The following is a 12,239-nucleotide window of genomic DNA, read 5'->3' as shown; positions in this document are numbered from 1 at the left end:
CTTTATAACACGCTGTACTATCACAGCTATCATAACTTATAAACTTCGTTACTATACAACCTCACTTGTCGCCCAAACAGGTTTGGTTATAAATTATTATAAATTCTGGTAGAAGAATATTTTATGCCGTTCCTATATTATTGATACAATATTAGTATATTACTCTAAGGCAAGACTGTGAAAATTCTTTATTTGTATATAGGTTTATTAGTTCTAATTATATAATATTTGATTATGGTTATACCGTAGTAAGTATTTAATGGTTATCATTTATCAATATAATTATCATTATTTTTATAAATGATGTAGTAGGTTTCAAAGGATATGATTGTAACTTGTAATACATCTATGCTCATTAGTCTATACTGTCATTAGGTTTTTTAATTATTATTAAATGTATTATTGTTATTATTTGCCCAGTGGTTTTTATTTAGTAGGCTCCTCTAATATTAATTGCTTAAAAAAAAATAAAATTTAGCTTATAATTTTCTTATTCATGATGAAGACTGATGTGTTATTTTTTGGATTAAATAAAATAAAAACTGCGTAATATGACAATTGGTGATGACATTCTATTTTATTTTCAAATCTAATGAAATTGTAAAGGCTAACTCCAATTTATTATGTAAAAAAAAAAAATGAAGTCAAAAATTATTCGTTAGCTACAGAAACCCTGATGACCTAGCACTCAGTTTTATATTAATGAATACGTGTATTTACAGTATCAAGGACACATTATAAATATCATTTACAATAACAGCAATAGAAACGCTCTAAATGAATAGAAAAGATGACCTAATAATGGTTTACCCTCACATAGAAATTTTACTACTTATATTTCTATTAATTCTTGAATTATAATGCATAACACACTTTTCAGCTGTTAAAAAAATAAAGAATTATTCTATATCTAAAATATCACAAGATCACTGTTCAGCATTGAAATTATTCAATTATTGTATAATATAGAAACTGAAATTACATTAAAATTTAGATATATCATTAGAATACATAGAGGATAACTTGCTAATCACGAATCAAGAAAAAAATACATTTTTAATTCTCAATATCGAATAATATTGTAATAAGCAGTGTAGTATTTATTTAAACACCGCACACATGCTAGCCTTATGAAAAAAGATCCACCAAGAAGCATGAATATGTCAAAAATGTGGCCACCATACATCCATCAAACATATATATTGTATTCACGGAATTAACATAAGAATCCCGGCAGAAATGAACCTCCATGACTCCATGCGACTCCTTTAGTCCCGAAGAAGATACAATAAAAATTTAAAAAGTAAAGTTATTTACTTAACACGATACGTTGACCTATTCAAATTAGTTTAAGTTCAAATTAAGTAGGTAATAATCATAAAAATATGTTTAAATTAAAAATGTTTATAACTACCATACAATATTACGGCTACTGAGGATTTAAGACTATTAAAAAAAAAAATTATTTAGGATATTAATATATTATCATATGCATTTAAAAAAACATATTTATAACATTAAAGTAAATAATAATATTATATTTTCACGTGGTCCCGACCCACCAAATTCTTTAATACGCTACTGCCTAGTGAACCAACCAAAACAACAACAACAAAAACAAAACTCTAACGAAAATTACCTCCTAATTAACATAATAATATAAAGTATTTAAAACAATAATATTTTCGTGTCATATCGGCCGTCGTCGTTGCTGGTAACGACGGTGTTATATTATAATTTATAATAATATATAAATGTTTTAATGTCGTGAGCGTATTCCACGTCGTAGATAGTAACGCAATTTGCAATTCAAATTTCGGTCGGTGTCGCTAAGCCGCCAGACTGCAGTTACCTAAAGCACTGCAATCGTAATCACACCGTCGGTCAAAGGTCGTTTTTCGGGTCGTACGTCCGTCGCCGTTTTTTCGTTTTCCAACGACAAGTACTGTTAACTGTACAGCGGCGACAGCAACAACAACAACAACGCGGAGCCGTGTGTGATGGAGTTTTGGTGCTGGCTGTGGTGGTTGACCAACGCGGTCGTGTGTTGCGTGGGCACGGCGGTCGTCGTCCGCCGGTTACTGGTACCGTGGACGTACTGGTTGGGCCGACGGGCCCTGTGCTGGTGCCGGTACGTTCTGTTCCACGGCCACGGAGACATCGGGCCCGGGCAACAGCGTGCCCCGCCGGCTTGTCGGTGCTGCGGTGGCGTGAACTTTGACGGCATGGCTGGCAGCTGGGCGGGTAAGCGATGATCAACGTGTTTGCTAAGATCTAATAACACGACCGTGGTTGACGCGGTCAAAAGACAATGTATTTTTTGACGGAATTCAAAATTTATAATGATATTATTGTGTGGGTGGGACGATTTTTCTCCATAAACGTGATACCGCATTTACCTCCACTGTTCATTATTCTCTTATTAATCTCATTCTAAAAATGAAAATATTGGTATATATAGGTGCTTTTCATTTTTTTCCCACACATTTGTTTTCATGTCAATTTTCCTCCAAATATTAAAATCATATTAAATACCTATATTAAAATTATTTATTACATTTGGTAAATTTACTACTTTTTATCACTACAATAATTTTGAACTTTAATTTACTTCGTATTCGATGTTTTACCTGTACATAAAAATATATAGAACAATATTATTCATTAGATATCGATATGATATTTACGTCCTAACCTATCTATTCAAATTATTTACCAAGAAAAAAAATTAATGTTTTAACAATTATTGGGAAAATAATGGACAGCGGAGAATAATGGTCTAGATATTTTGTGGATACATGATAGTTCTTAAGTGCTAATACCACATTATCACGAAGTCACACACTCAAACATACTCATTCTCACGCGTCGTAATTTGTGTTTTCGGTGATACGTCTGTCTGGCTCGTGATGTGCGTGTCTCGTTTGGCCGATACTGTGCAAAACTAATCCGACGGCAATCTTTCCAACACTATAGTGGTGACTGGTTGCACCGACGGAATCGGAAAAGAGTACGCGATTCAGGTAAATAACCACGTCGGAATACTATAGCAATTGAATAGATAATTATTTTAAATATTATGTTTTTTTACGCACAACTAACTAGTTGGCTGACCGTGGAATGAATGTGGCGCTGGTCAGTCGGAATTTACACAAGTTGCTAGACGTATCGCAGCAGATCGGTACGTGGGGGGTATACCTACTAAATTAATATATTGTTGAACGCTGTATAGAGTTCTATAGATCTATGATAGTACATTCAAATTTCCAAATAAAAATCATATTCGTGTAGTTGCAAATAATTCAATAGGTATTTTAAATTTTAAGTTCAAACTTCAAATTGGGACGAAATTAAATATCTAAATAAAAATAACGGTTTTAGTTATTTTGTTGTAGTTTATAAATATTATTCGTAGATACCTACTTGAAACTTTTAAATATATTTAATTATAGTATATAAACTTTCGATACACACTTACATTTTAAAATTCAATGTTTTTTTAAAAAAATAATTTAACCTAGATATACTGTATTAGTGTACTACTAATATGTGTTTATATGCTTTAATATATTATTATAACAATTTAATAAGAAGTATGCAACAGTGTAACACAATAAGTAATACATTAGAATCATAACAAAAAATAGATAGATTTTAGAACTGATTTTCTGAAAGTTGTAGCATCCGTAGCCTGCTTTTGTGTTATCTATTAAACGTGTCACGTATTTTATAAATTAATATATATTATCAGAGAGTTATGACCATATTATCAAAAATATTTTACCAAGCATGATAACTAAACTGAAACAATTATATTTTACAAATTAAATGTATTACATTTCTATAAAAATTAAAAATAATATTTTGACTATTACATAAAATAGTAATAGTGAGTACTGAGTAGGTACCTATAATTATGGTAATACTTGTCCATGTCTCTTGGTCGACGAATGACGATGGTTGTAGGTTGTGTGGACAATAAGGCTGCTATCCCTGAGATTGAAAATAAATTTCCAACCCCCTAAATACGTCCCCTCTGCCGTGTGGATGTGTGCTCTCGGTATTATATATTTTATTCTATTCGCGTGTGATGCAGACCAACGGCACGCGGGTCGAGTGAAGACTAAGATCATCGTAGCGGACTTCACGTCGTCCGGTGGCACCGTCTCGCTGTCTGGGACTTATGACGCGGTGCGCCGCGGACTTGGCCGGTTGGACGTGCGGTTGCTGGTGAACAACGCGGGCGTGGGTTACGCGCGACCCGAACGTCTGCTTGACCTGGCGCCCTGCTGTACGGGCACGCTACCCGATCCGTGCCGGGACGTGATCGAGTGCAACGCACTGGCCACCGTGGCCATGTGCCGCATAGTCATGCCACTGATGGTTGTCGACGATACGGGCAGCGACGACGGCCGCGGAGGCGATGATGCGGAAGGAGACTATCGGCAGCGAGTGGATGACACGGAATACACGTCTCCTAAACGAGGAGGCGGAGGCGTCGTCATAAACGTGTCGTCAGTATCGGCTAGGGTGCCGTGTCCGCTGCTCAGCGTTTACGGTGCCACCAAGGTACAATGATTTATTATAATATAAACTATTAAGATTATTATACCAAGTTACATAAACAAATTGATTCATTTAACGGTTCAGTAAAATTTAACGAACCAATCGTGGGCTACTAAAGGCTACAGTATTGCAATCATCGGTATGCTTCGATTACGCTTAACCGGCTGATAACAGATTTTATTACCGGCCGAATTCGGCCGGTTAGGAGTCGGTTAAATTTAACGGGATATGGTAATACTGGCCCTAAGTCACTTTAGCGATTAGCTCACTTTACGACACTAGTACACTATAGTAATAAACTTACGAAATAATTATATTGTACTACGAATAATAATATTGTCGTATAGTACGTATTCACCTTCAGCATGCCTACAAAGTACATCATATATAGATCCTAATATCCTATATACTTCAGCAAATGTACTATATAAGTTATAAGTACGGATAATAGTCTTTGATCAGTTTTTCTTTTTATTAATTTAATTTCACATACATATGAATTCTAGGCCCCTTTGAGAAAACTCGTGGGGGGCCTTAATATAATATTATGATATAGGTACATAGAGTTTTTGAAAAGCTATAATATAATGTGTACTTATGACTAACGTTGTATTATTTATTTTAAAACCATTTGGTTTAAAAGTTTTTGAGCAAGCCAACTCTCTAGTAAGAATATTGTCTGCTAGATAGTAGCACATGTTTCACATTTTGGCGTTACCTATATTGCTTAATAATCAATTCCAGTGTCAAAATATTATAGTCTATACGTTTCACAGCATCATTTAGTTTTGTTAGTCAATCTGTACTTGCGGTACGTTTATGCGTTTCGTATGTATACCTAGTGTAGCTTATAATATTGTATATAGATAATTAAATGAAAGAAACACACTAGTAGAAATCACACTGTTTATTTAGTACCAATTACCACAATATAATATAGCAAGTGTCGTAAGTGCGAACGGTTACAACTTTGCATCATAAAAAAATATTCAGTTTAAATGTGTAAGTAGGTACTACATTGTCCATGTACAATAACTGTATTCTACCAGTACATTACCTGTATATTACCAGTACCGGATCTTAGTCTCGAGATGCCAACGCGTGCAAGTGTGCAACTACTAATATTGGAAACCCCTTATAAAAAGAAAGATTATACCTATTTATAAATACCTAATTATATATTTATTGGTGTTTGATACTTTGATAAAAGGGAAAATAGTTTTAAAAAGGATAAAATTAAACCTCATGCTTGTCATGTATACCGATTTAAATCGAGTCACAAGTAGGGTTAAAACTGAATTCATAATACAAGTTTAAAAAAAGCGGGTTATTTCTTGATATTATTTTTTCTTGACCATTATTTATTTTATTTTAATTATTTCCTTACAAAGTTAGAAAATCTAGGACATCGGCCTGAGGCCTCTAAGACAATCTCAACCTTGAGGACCCGGCGCATTACATAGCTCCGCTAAATCCAACACTATACATTATTCCTATTATAGTATATTATACATAATATTATCTATTCACACTTGCTTATTCAAAAAGATAGTAAATTTAAATTTAAATAATTTTGTACAAGACGAACTTATTTATTTTTCACGGTCAAAATGAACTCGCATAATATACTATATTGTATATGTCATGGTATATATCATTTTATTATTAACACTCGTGTCTTTCTATTGAAAAATCGTATTGCACGAGAAAAAGCCAAAAAGATCTTAAATTTATCACTCTGAAAGTCATATACATAAAAAATTTTATCTGTGTTTCATAATCTATGTTTTTCACGATTCAAACAATTAATATAAATAATGATTATTTTGATTGTTGACAAGTCGAGAACACACTTGGTAACTCGAGTGTGTTTGCAATGTACCAATATTGCAATATAGCAATAATATAATGTACTAATATACAGGTCGTCGGACATCTTTTAATGCTAAAACGTATATACACGGTAACGTAATAACAACTATAGTCTATAGGTAAGTCATAACTATATGATACATGACCACCGCAATGTTTTGAAAATGGATTGACGTGTTCCCCGATATTACCGGAATTTTTTAGTGTACCTACCACCAAATATTTTAGCGCCCCCAAACCCGATAGCCAGGCCGGTATCAATATACCCAATGGTATATACAATAATATAGTAATATAATAATACAGTATATAGTCTTGTCTGTTTGTGCACAGGCGTTTATTGAAAAGTTTTCGGTGGAGCTGGCGGCCGAGTACGACGAAGAGAGCGCGAAAAATCAGATCGCGGTCCGGTGCCTGACGCCCGGTTTCGTGGCTACCAAGATGAGCAGGATCCGACCGACGTCCACCGGTGACACGGGCTGGACGTACACGCCGGTACCGCGGTCATACGCCAACCATTCGCTCAGGTCGTTGGACTGCCACTGCTTTTGCGGCCTGAAAATGCGGGAGCGAGCGCAGACCGACCGAAACGTCGAAGGCGAAGATGGTAAGACCGACGAACCAGGATGGTTAGCGAGGATGGTCAGCGTCGTCTTCGACTCGCCGTCGTCACCGCTATCAGCCGGGCGGTCCGGCGTCACGACTACCGGCTACCCGTCGCACACGTTCATGGTAATGTATAATGACAATATAAATATGTTGCGTCTTAGGTAATAGTTGAGAGGGTTTGGGACTTTTTTTAGTGGTTATATAGATGATAGGTATAAAAGGTATATATATAAAATATAAATTAATTATGTAAAATGGTAAAATTGAATACAAAGTAAATATCCAAGGCCAACTTCAAACGTCCATAAAAAATGTAAATTTTATTTTTCAGTACAATTTTTTTTTGTTAAATTAATGAAAGAAAACTTATGGGGAATCTGGTATTTTATTTTCTAGTTTTTTGACCTAGTGAAAAAGTCTTTATTGATGTTATAAATTTTTAAAAAAAATCAAAATTTTTGTCTATAAATATTTTGAAAATTATATGGCATATAGAAAATGAAAATATATTATATATTATATATTATATTATATATTATATATTACAATTATATATTCAGTTACATTCCATATACCTAGTTTCAATTTTTTTTTTAAGTTACTATGAAGTTTTTACTCTTGATCCTCTACATTACAATCTAGACATATACAATCAGGACATTACAATCTTACTGAAAAAGATGCTGAAGCAAAAAATACGAGCCATTCTACTTTCCTAAAAGGTGATGACCGACACAAAAAAAAAAAAACACACACACACACATAATTTTAAAATCGACACATTCGTCGCTCTGTTCAGAATCTAAAGCTTTATGTACCTCAAAATTGTTTTTTTTTTAAATCATCTGGACCCTGATTTAGTGCAAATGTATGGAGTCCATTAATTTCACAGTCTTTGTTGTCAGTGATATACCTAAGTTTTATAGTGTGTTATCGATATAATATGATATAAATTATAATAAGTAACAAATATATTTTGAAGACAAAAAATAATCTTTAAAAGACTTTTGAAAAATACTGCTTTTATGCAAACTTATAAAATGTAATCACGTTCTGATATAATGTAATAATAATATTCTGAACTAAATAATTAGTAAACATAAGCAAAATTTGATAACGACGCTATACCCATATAAACCTTATACCAGAGAGTATACAAGGTGTCAAGGTATACCACTGTAACACAATAATATAATATTATAGCTGATGGCGGTGAACGTAGTCCGTTGGGTGTTCGGCGATCAATATTTGTCTAGCGCCGCTGGCCAGATGATGTGCGGTATGCGGAACCGGATTGCAGCCAAGATGCAAAAACAGAAGTCCAGCGCCGAGTTCGAGAACCAAAGCCACGATTCTGGTAGTAGTCACAGCTAGATGCTTTCAACCACTGTTCGAATAACTGTATGCAGTGGATGAATATAATATTATTATTATGTACTCTACGCGCACCTAAATCTGCACGATATCAAACACAATAATACGTTTTAAAATTATGTTTTAAAAGGCTATTTTAAAGAGGGTTATGAAAACATTATATTTTCGGGGATCCCGGAACCTAGACCAGCCCACAAAATATGGACCCTCGATTATCGATAAATAAATAATAATGTATAATATTTGTGTGTATCGTTGAAGTATTTATTTATTTATTGCTTTTTGTACAATTGTTAATGCTTATTATACTTACCTATTACATTGTTTTCATATGACACGTGACGATTGTATATAAACGCGCTATATAGATTAATATAGGCATAAGCTTACATTCTCTGAACAGCGTATTTCATTCGTAAAATAATATTTTGTATATGGGTCCCTATGGAGCGACGATTCAACGCAGAAAAATATTGCGTTGAATTTGTGTTAAATAATATTTTATAATATAGGGATATAAGTATATAACCTATCACTTGCGGGAACGCAATCCCGGAATAAAATCATAAAAAATAGTCCAAGGTTCATATTTTATATTTTTAACGGTTTATGGTTGATATACGCGATATGTTATGTATGATATAATCATATTTACGTATACATTTCAGTCATGGTAATAGTATAGATGTAGATAATCATAATTTCCACCCTTCTTTATGCAGAATCGCTCTTAGAAAGAGAAGCAACGTAAATAAATTATAAAGTGTATATGAACGTGTAGGTTTTATGAAAGAAAAATAATAAAATAATAAAATTGTAGAATTTATTTTTTTTACACATATTCTATGAAAATTGCATTTTATCTATACAAATTTGCATTTTAAATGATAACAACAGATAAAATACAGGCCCCTGACCTGAATATTTTAGTCTAAATTACATACAAAAACAGTCAAACGAAAAAAAATAAAATGTGTCACTTGTACGAGTGTATTTTAATTTGAAAGCAATAAAAATAATTATTTAATTTACAAACGATTCCAATAATTTTTTTCCAATTTTCTCGTTCAATTATATTGGGAATACTTAAAAATATAAAAGTATTCGAACGTTTAAAGTAAGTAATAAATAATAATCAATTCGGGCCAGTTCATTCAATGGCAAAATTGTAAAATGTAATATTGTGAAGTCGTAAAGTTCTGCATAAGTAATAATAATAATAATAATAATAATGTATATTTTAAAAAGGCTCAAACAACCTCCAATGGAAGTTTTCTTAGGTTTCTTCTCTCTGTGAACCATGTCTACAGATCGTGCAAAAAAACAATTTTAAATTCAAAAAAATAATTCAAAAATGTATTTTTATATTACCCGCATAATATTATATTATTAATGTATAGTACAGAGTCATATAGGTGAAACAATAATTAGGGGAGTTTGACACAAATATATACAAAAATATATAAAAATCATTAGTTATTACAGAAAGCATATAACGTAAAACTTTGGTTTTTTTTTAATAAGTTCCAATATATTATTATATATTGTATAGGATTATGGCCCTGCATCTAGGTGATGGATATTATTTTTTTTTCGGTTTTCCTATACGTATTTTAGATTCTGAACGGAACCAGACAGCAATTTTTTGTTTAATAATATTATTATAACATTGTAATAAAGAATAATATTAGTATAACGTTATTATAATACTATTATAATATTATCATTACAAAATGCTGCATGGGGAGTGAGGAAGCTATTGGTTTTACAATGGTGTTTATTTATTTGTTTATTTTTTTATATCCTGTATACAATATTTCTACCAGAAGGAGTACCTCTATTTCAACATATAGTACCTTATCTTTTAGCAAATTGGATCAATATGGTACTTTAAAGGAGTCATTTTTCGATTTTCTCAATAGTTATTAAATGGCACGGGAAAAACCACCAAAAAATTACGGAAAAACGCTAAAAATAGGATTTTAATTTCTAACGCTTTGCTTATCACTATAGAAACGAATAAAAAATTATAATATTATAATATTAGTTCAACTTACATGATAAAATAAATAATAACAATATAAAATATCCAGACTGACAAACCGTCTCCGCTCAGAATCGTTTATACAATGATATTATATCATTGAATTCAAATCTAATACAATCCATTATGCATTGACTCACTTGTAATCTACTGTACAGCAGAGCGACATCCACTTACCTGCTTTTTATAATTTATTTTTAAAATAAATAACAGACAACCGCTGTTTACGAGAGCTGTTTATAAAAAAAACTAAGCATATATTTTTTTTCAGTCAACATTTTATCACTTTTACTATGTGTAAAATCGTTCAAACACTTTTTTTATGGACACCATTTGTATAGGAAAATATAAAAATTATTTTTCAATCGTTTTTAGGTTAGGTTGGAAAACTTTGCGACACCTTCCCAATTTCTATCAATGATGTATAGATAAAAAAAATATTATTCGAAAACTACTTATCAAGTATGTTGTCATACGCGAGCAAAACATACAATGTTTGTATACAATATTATTCACAACCATTTGTAATATTAAAATATTTGAAGTACAAGACGTCCTGACGACCAACAAACGTCTGTTACTTTGTAGTTTGTTAGTACCATCGTCGCGTAGTGCAAATATTATATTTTGTTGCTCACCGAATTTATTGTTTGGGGCAAAGTCGCGGGCGCACATTCGGTGATTATGATTGTCGGCGCGCGCGTGCGGTGACAACGGAGAAAGATTATGAGAGACAATATGTATTATTATTATTATAATATTTTATCGACGGGAGAGTTATGCGAAGATGAGGACAATAAAACGCGTATTGCATTCGAACGTGCGTAGGTATAAGAGGGGAACATTTGCAATTCGAATGAGGCCCAACCGTCGACGGTGTAATGTAATCGAAGAACCGTAGTCGTAGGGCGAACAATTAAAAATAATTTCAAACCACCTGAATAACGTGCACAAAATCACATTGAAATCAAAAACTGTTGCACGGGATTTATATGACAATTATATCATAATTATTATTAATAAATTAAATAAATATTAACCTAACTCAAATTATGGAAAATTAATTATACGATAATCTATATATTTTATACTGTATAAAATAAATTATTCATTGTTTTATATTACGAATACAATTTTATGGAATAAGGTGATTTTTATTAAAATATTTGATTTAAACAAAAAAGTTATTCAATTTAAAAACAACAAGATTCAGTATAACCCAATACATATCTTGCAATAAAATAAACTTAGTAACTACAAGACGCGCTATTTGTATCCATAAAAAATGTTTGACGGTGATCAATAAGTTTTTTTTACATTTAGAAACTTGATGAGAAAATCGAATAGACTCAATTCCCAATTTTTTAGGTATGCTTCGAGAAACTTTAAGTCTTTAAGTACACCTTCTGGCTTCTATTCGAAAAAATTTTCACAATAAGATAGTAATAATATTATAAACTTGGTTGACTGATATTTTGTGTAAAACGAACTTTGTACGAAATAAGGAATCCTGTCAAAATATAAGGTAATTAAAATCTATAGCCTTATAATGACATACTAATATGCAATACGTTAAAACATTAAAAATACAGACACAATTGACAAATGTTAATTTGTTCAAAATTTATATTTACATTTTACACTATATAATATATTTATATAATTCCGAGTTTGAATGTTTAGTAGAGCCAGAATGAGAATCTGAAAAAAAGAAAGAGAATATATGCTTATCAGATATGAATTAGGTTAATTGAAATCAATTACCATTAAAAAT

The 12,239-nt window shown here is 32.0% G+C and overlaps 1 protein-coding gene across 1 annotated transcript; it reads left to right on the top strand.

The window, feature by feature from the left end:
* Nucleotides 1-1,739: 1,739 nt before the first annotated feature.
* On the top strand, nucleotides 1,740-8,821 carry LOC100165431 (very-long-chain 3-oxoacyl-CoA reductase-B). The gene is made up of 6 exons (XM_001947714.5): nucleotides 1,740-2,244; nucleotides 2,977-3,023; nucleotides 3,106-3,181; nucleotides 4,097-4,569; nucleotides 6,772-7,170; nucleotides 8,251-8,821. Exons 1-6 carry the CDS (start codon nucleotides 2,001-2,003, stop codon nucleotides 8,419-8,421), a joined length of 1,410 nt encoding a protein of 469 aa, XP_001947749.1. The 5' UTR covers nucleotides 1,740-2,000; the 3' UTR covers nucleotides 8,422-8,821.
* Nucleotides 8,822-12,239: the final 3,418 nt, after the last annotated feature.

The sequence above is a fragment of the Acyrthosiphon pisum genome, chromosome X, assembly GCF_005508785.2.
Source record: "Acyrthosiphon pisum isolate AL4f chromosome X, pea_aphid_22Mar2018_4r6ur, whole genome shotgun sequence".
NCBI lineage: Eukaryota > Metazoa > Arthropoda > Insecta > Hemiptera > Aphididae > Acyrthosiphon > Acyrthosiphon pisum.
The sequence above is the reverse complement of the archived record's forward strand: the minus strand, read 5'-3'. Positions and strand labels throughout refer to the sequence as shown.

Bases quoted from the DNA above. Each gene is read 5' to 3' on its own strand.
- LOC100165431 (XM_001947714.5), top strand. From the start codon at position 2,001: ATGGAGTTTTGGTGCTGGCTGTGGTGGTTGACCAACGCGGTCGTGTGT. The intron at 3,024-3,105 runs GTAAATAACCAC...ACAACTAACTAG, and splicing joins GAAAAGAGTACGCGATTCAG to TTGGCTGACCGTGGAATGAA. The intron at 4,570-6,771 runs GTACAATGATTT...GTTTGTGCACAG, and splicing joins GCGTTTACGGTGCCACCAAG to GCGTTTATTGAAAAGTTTTC.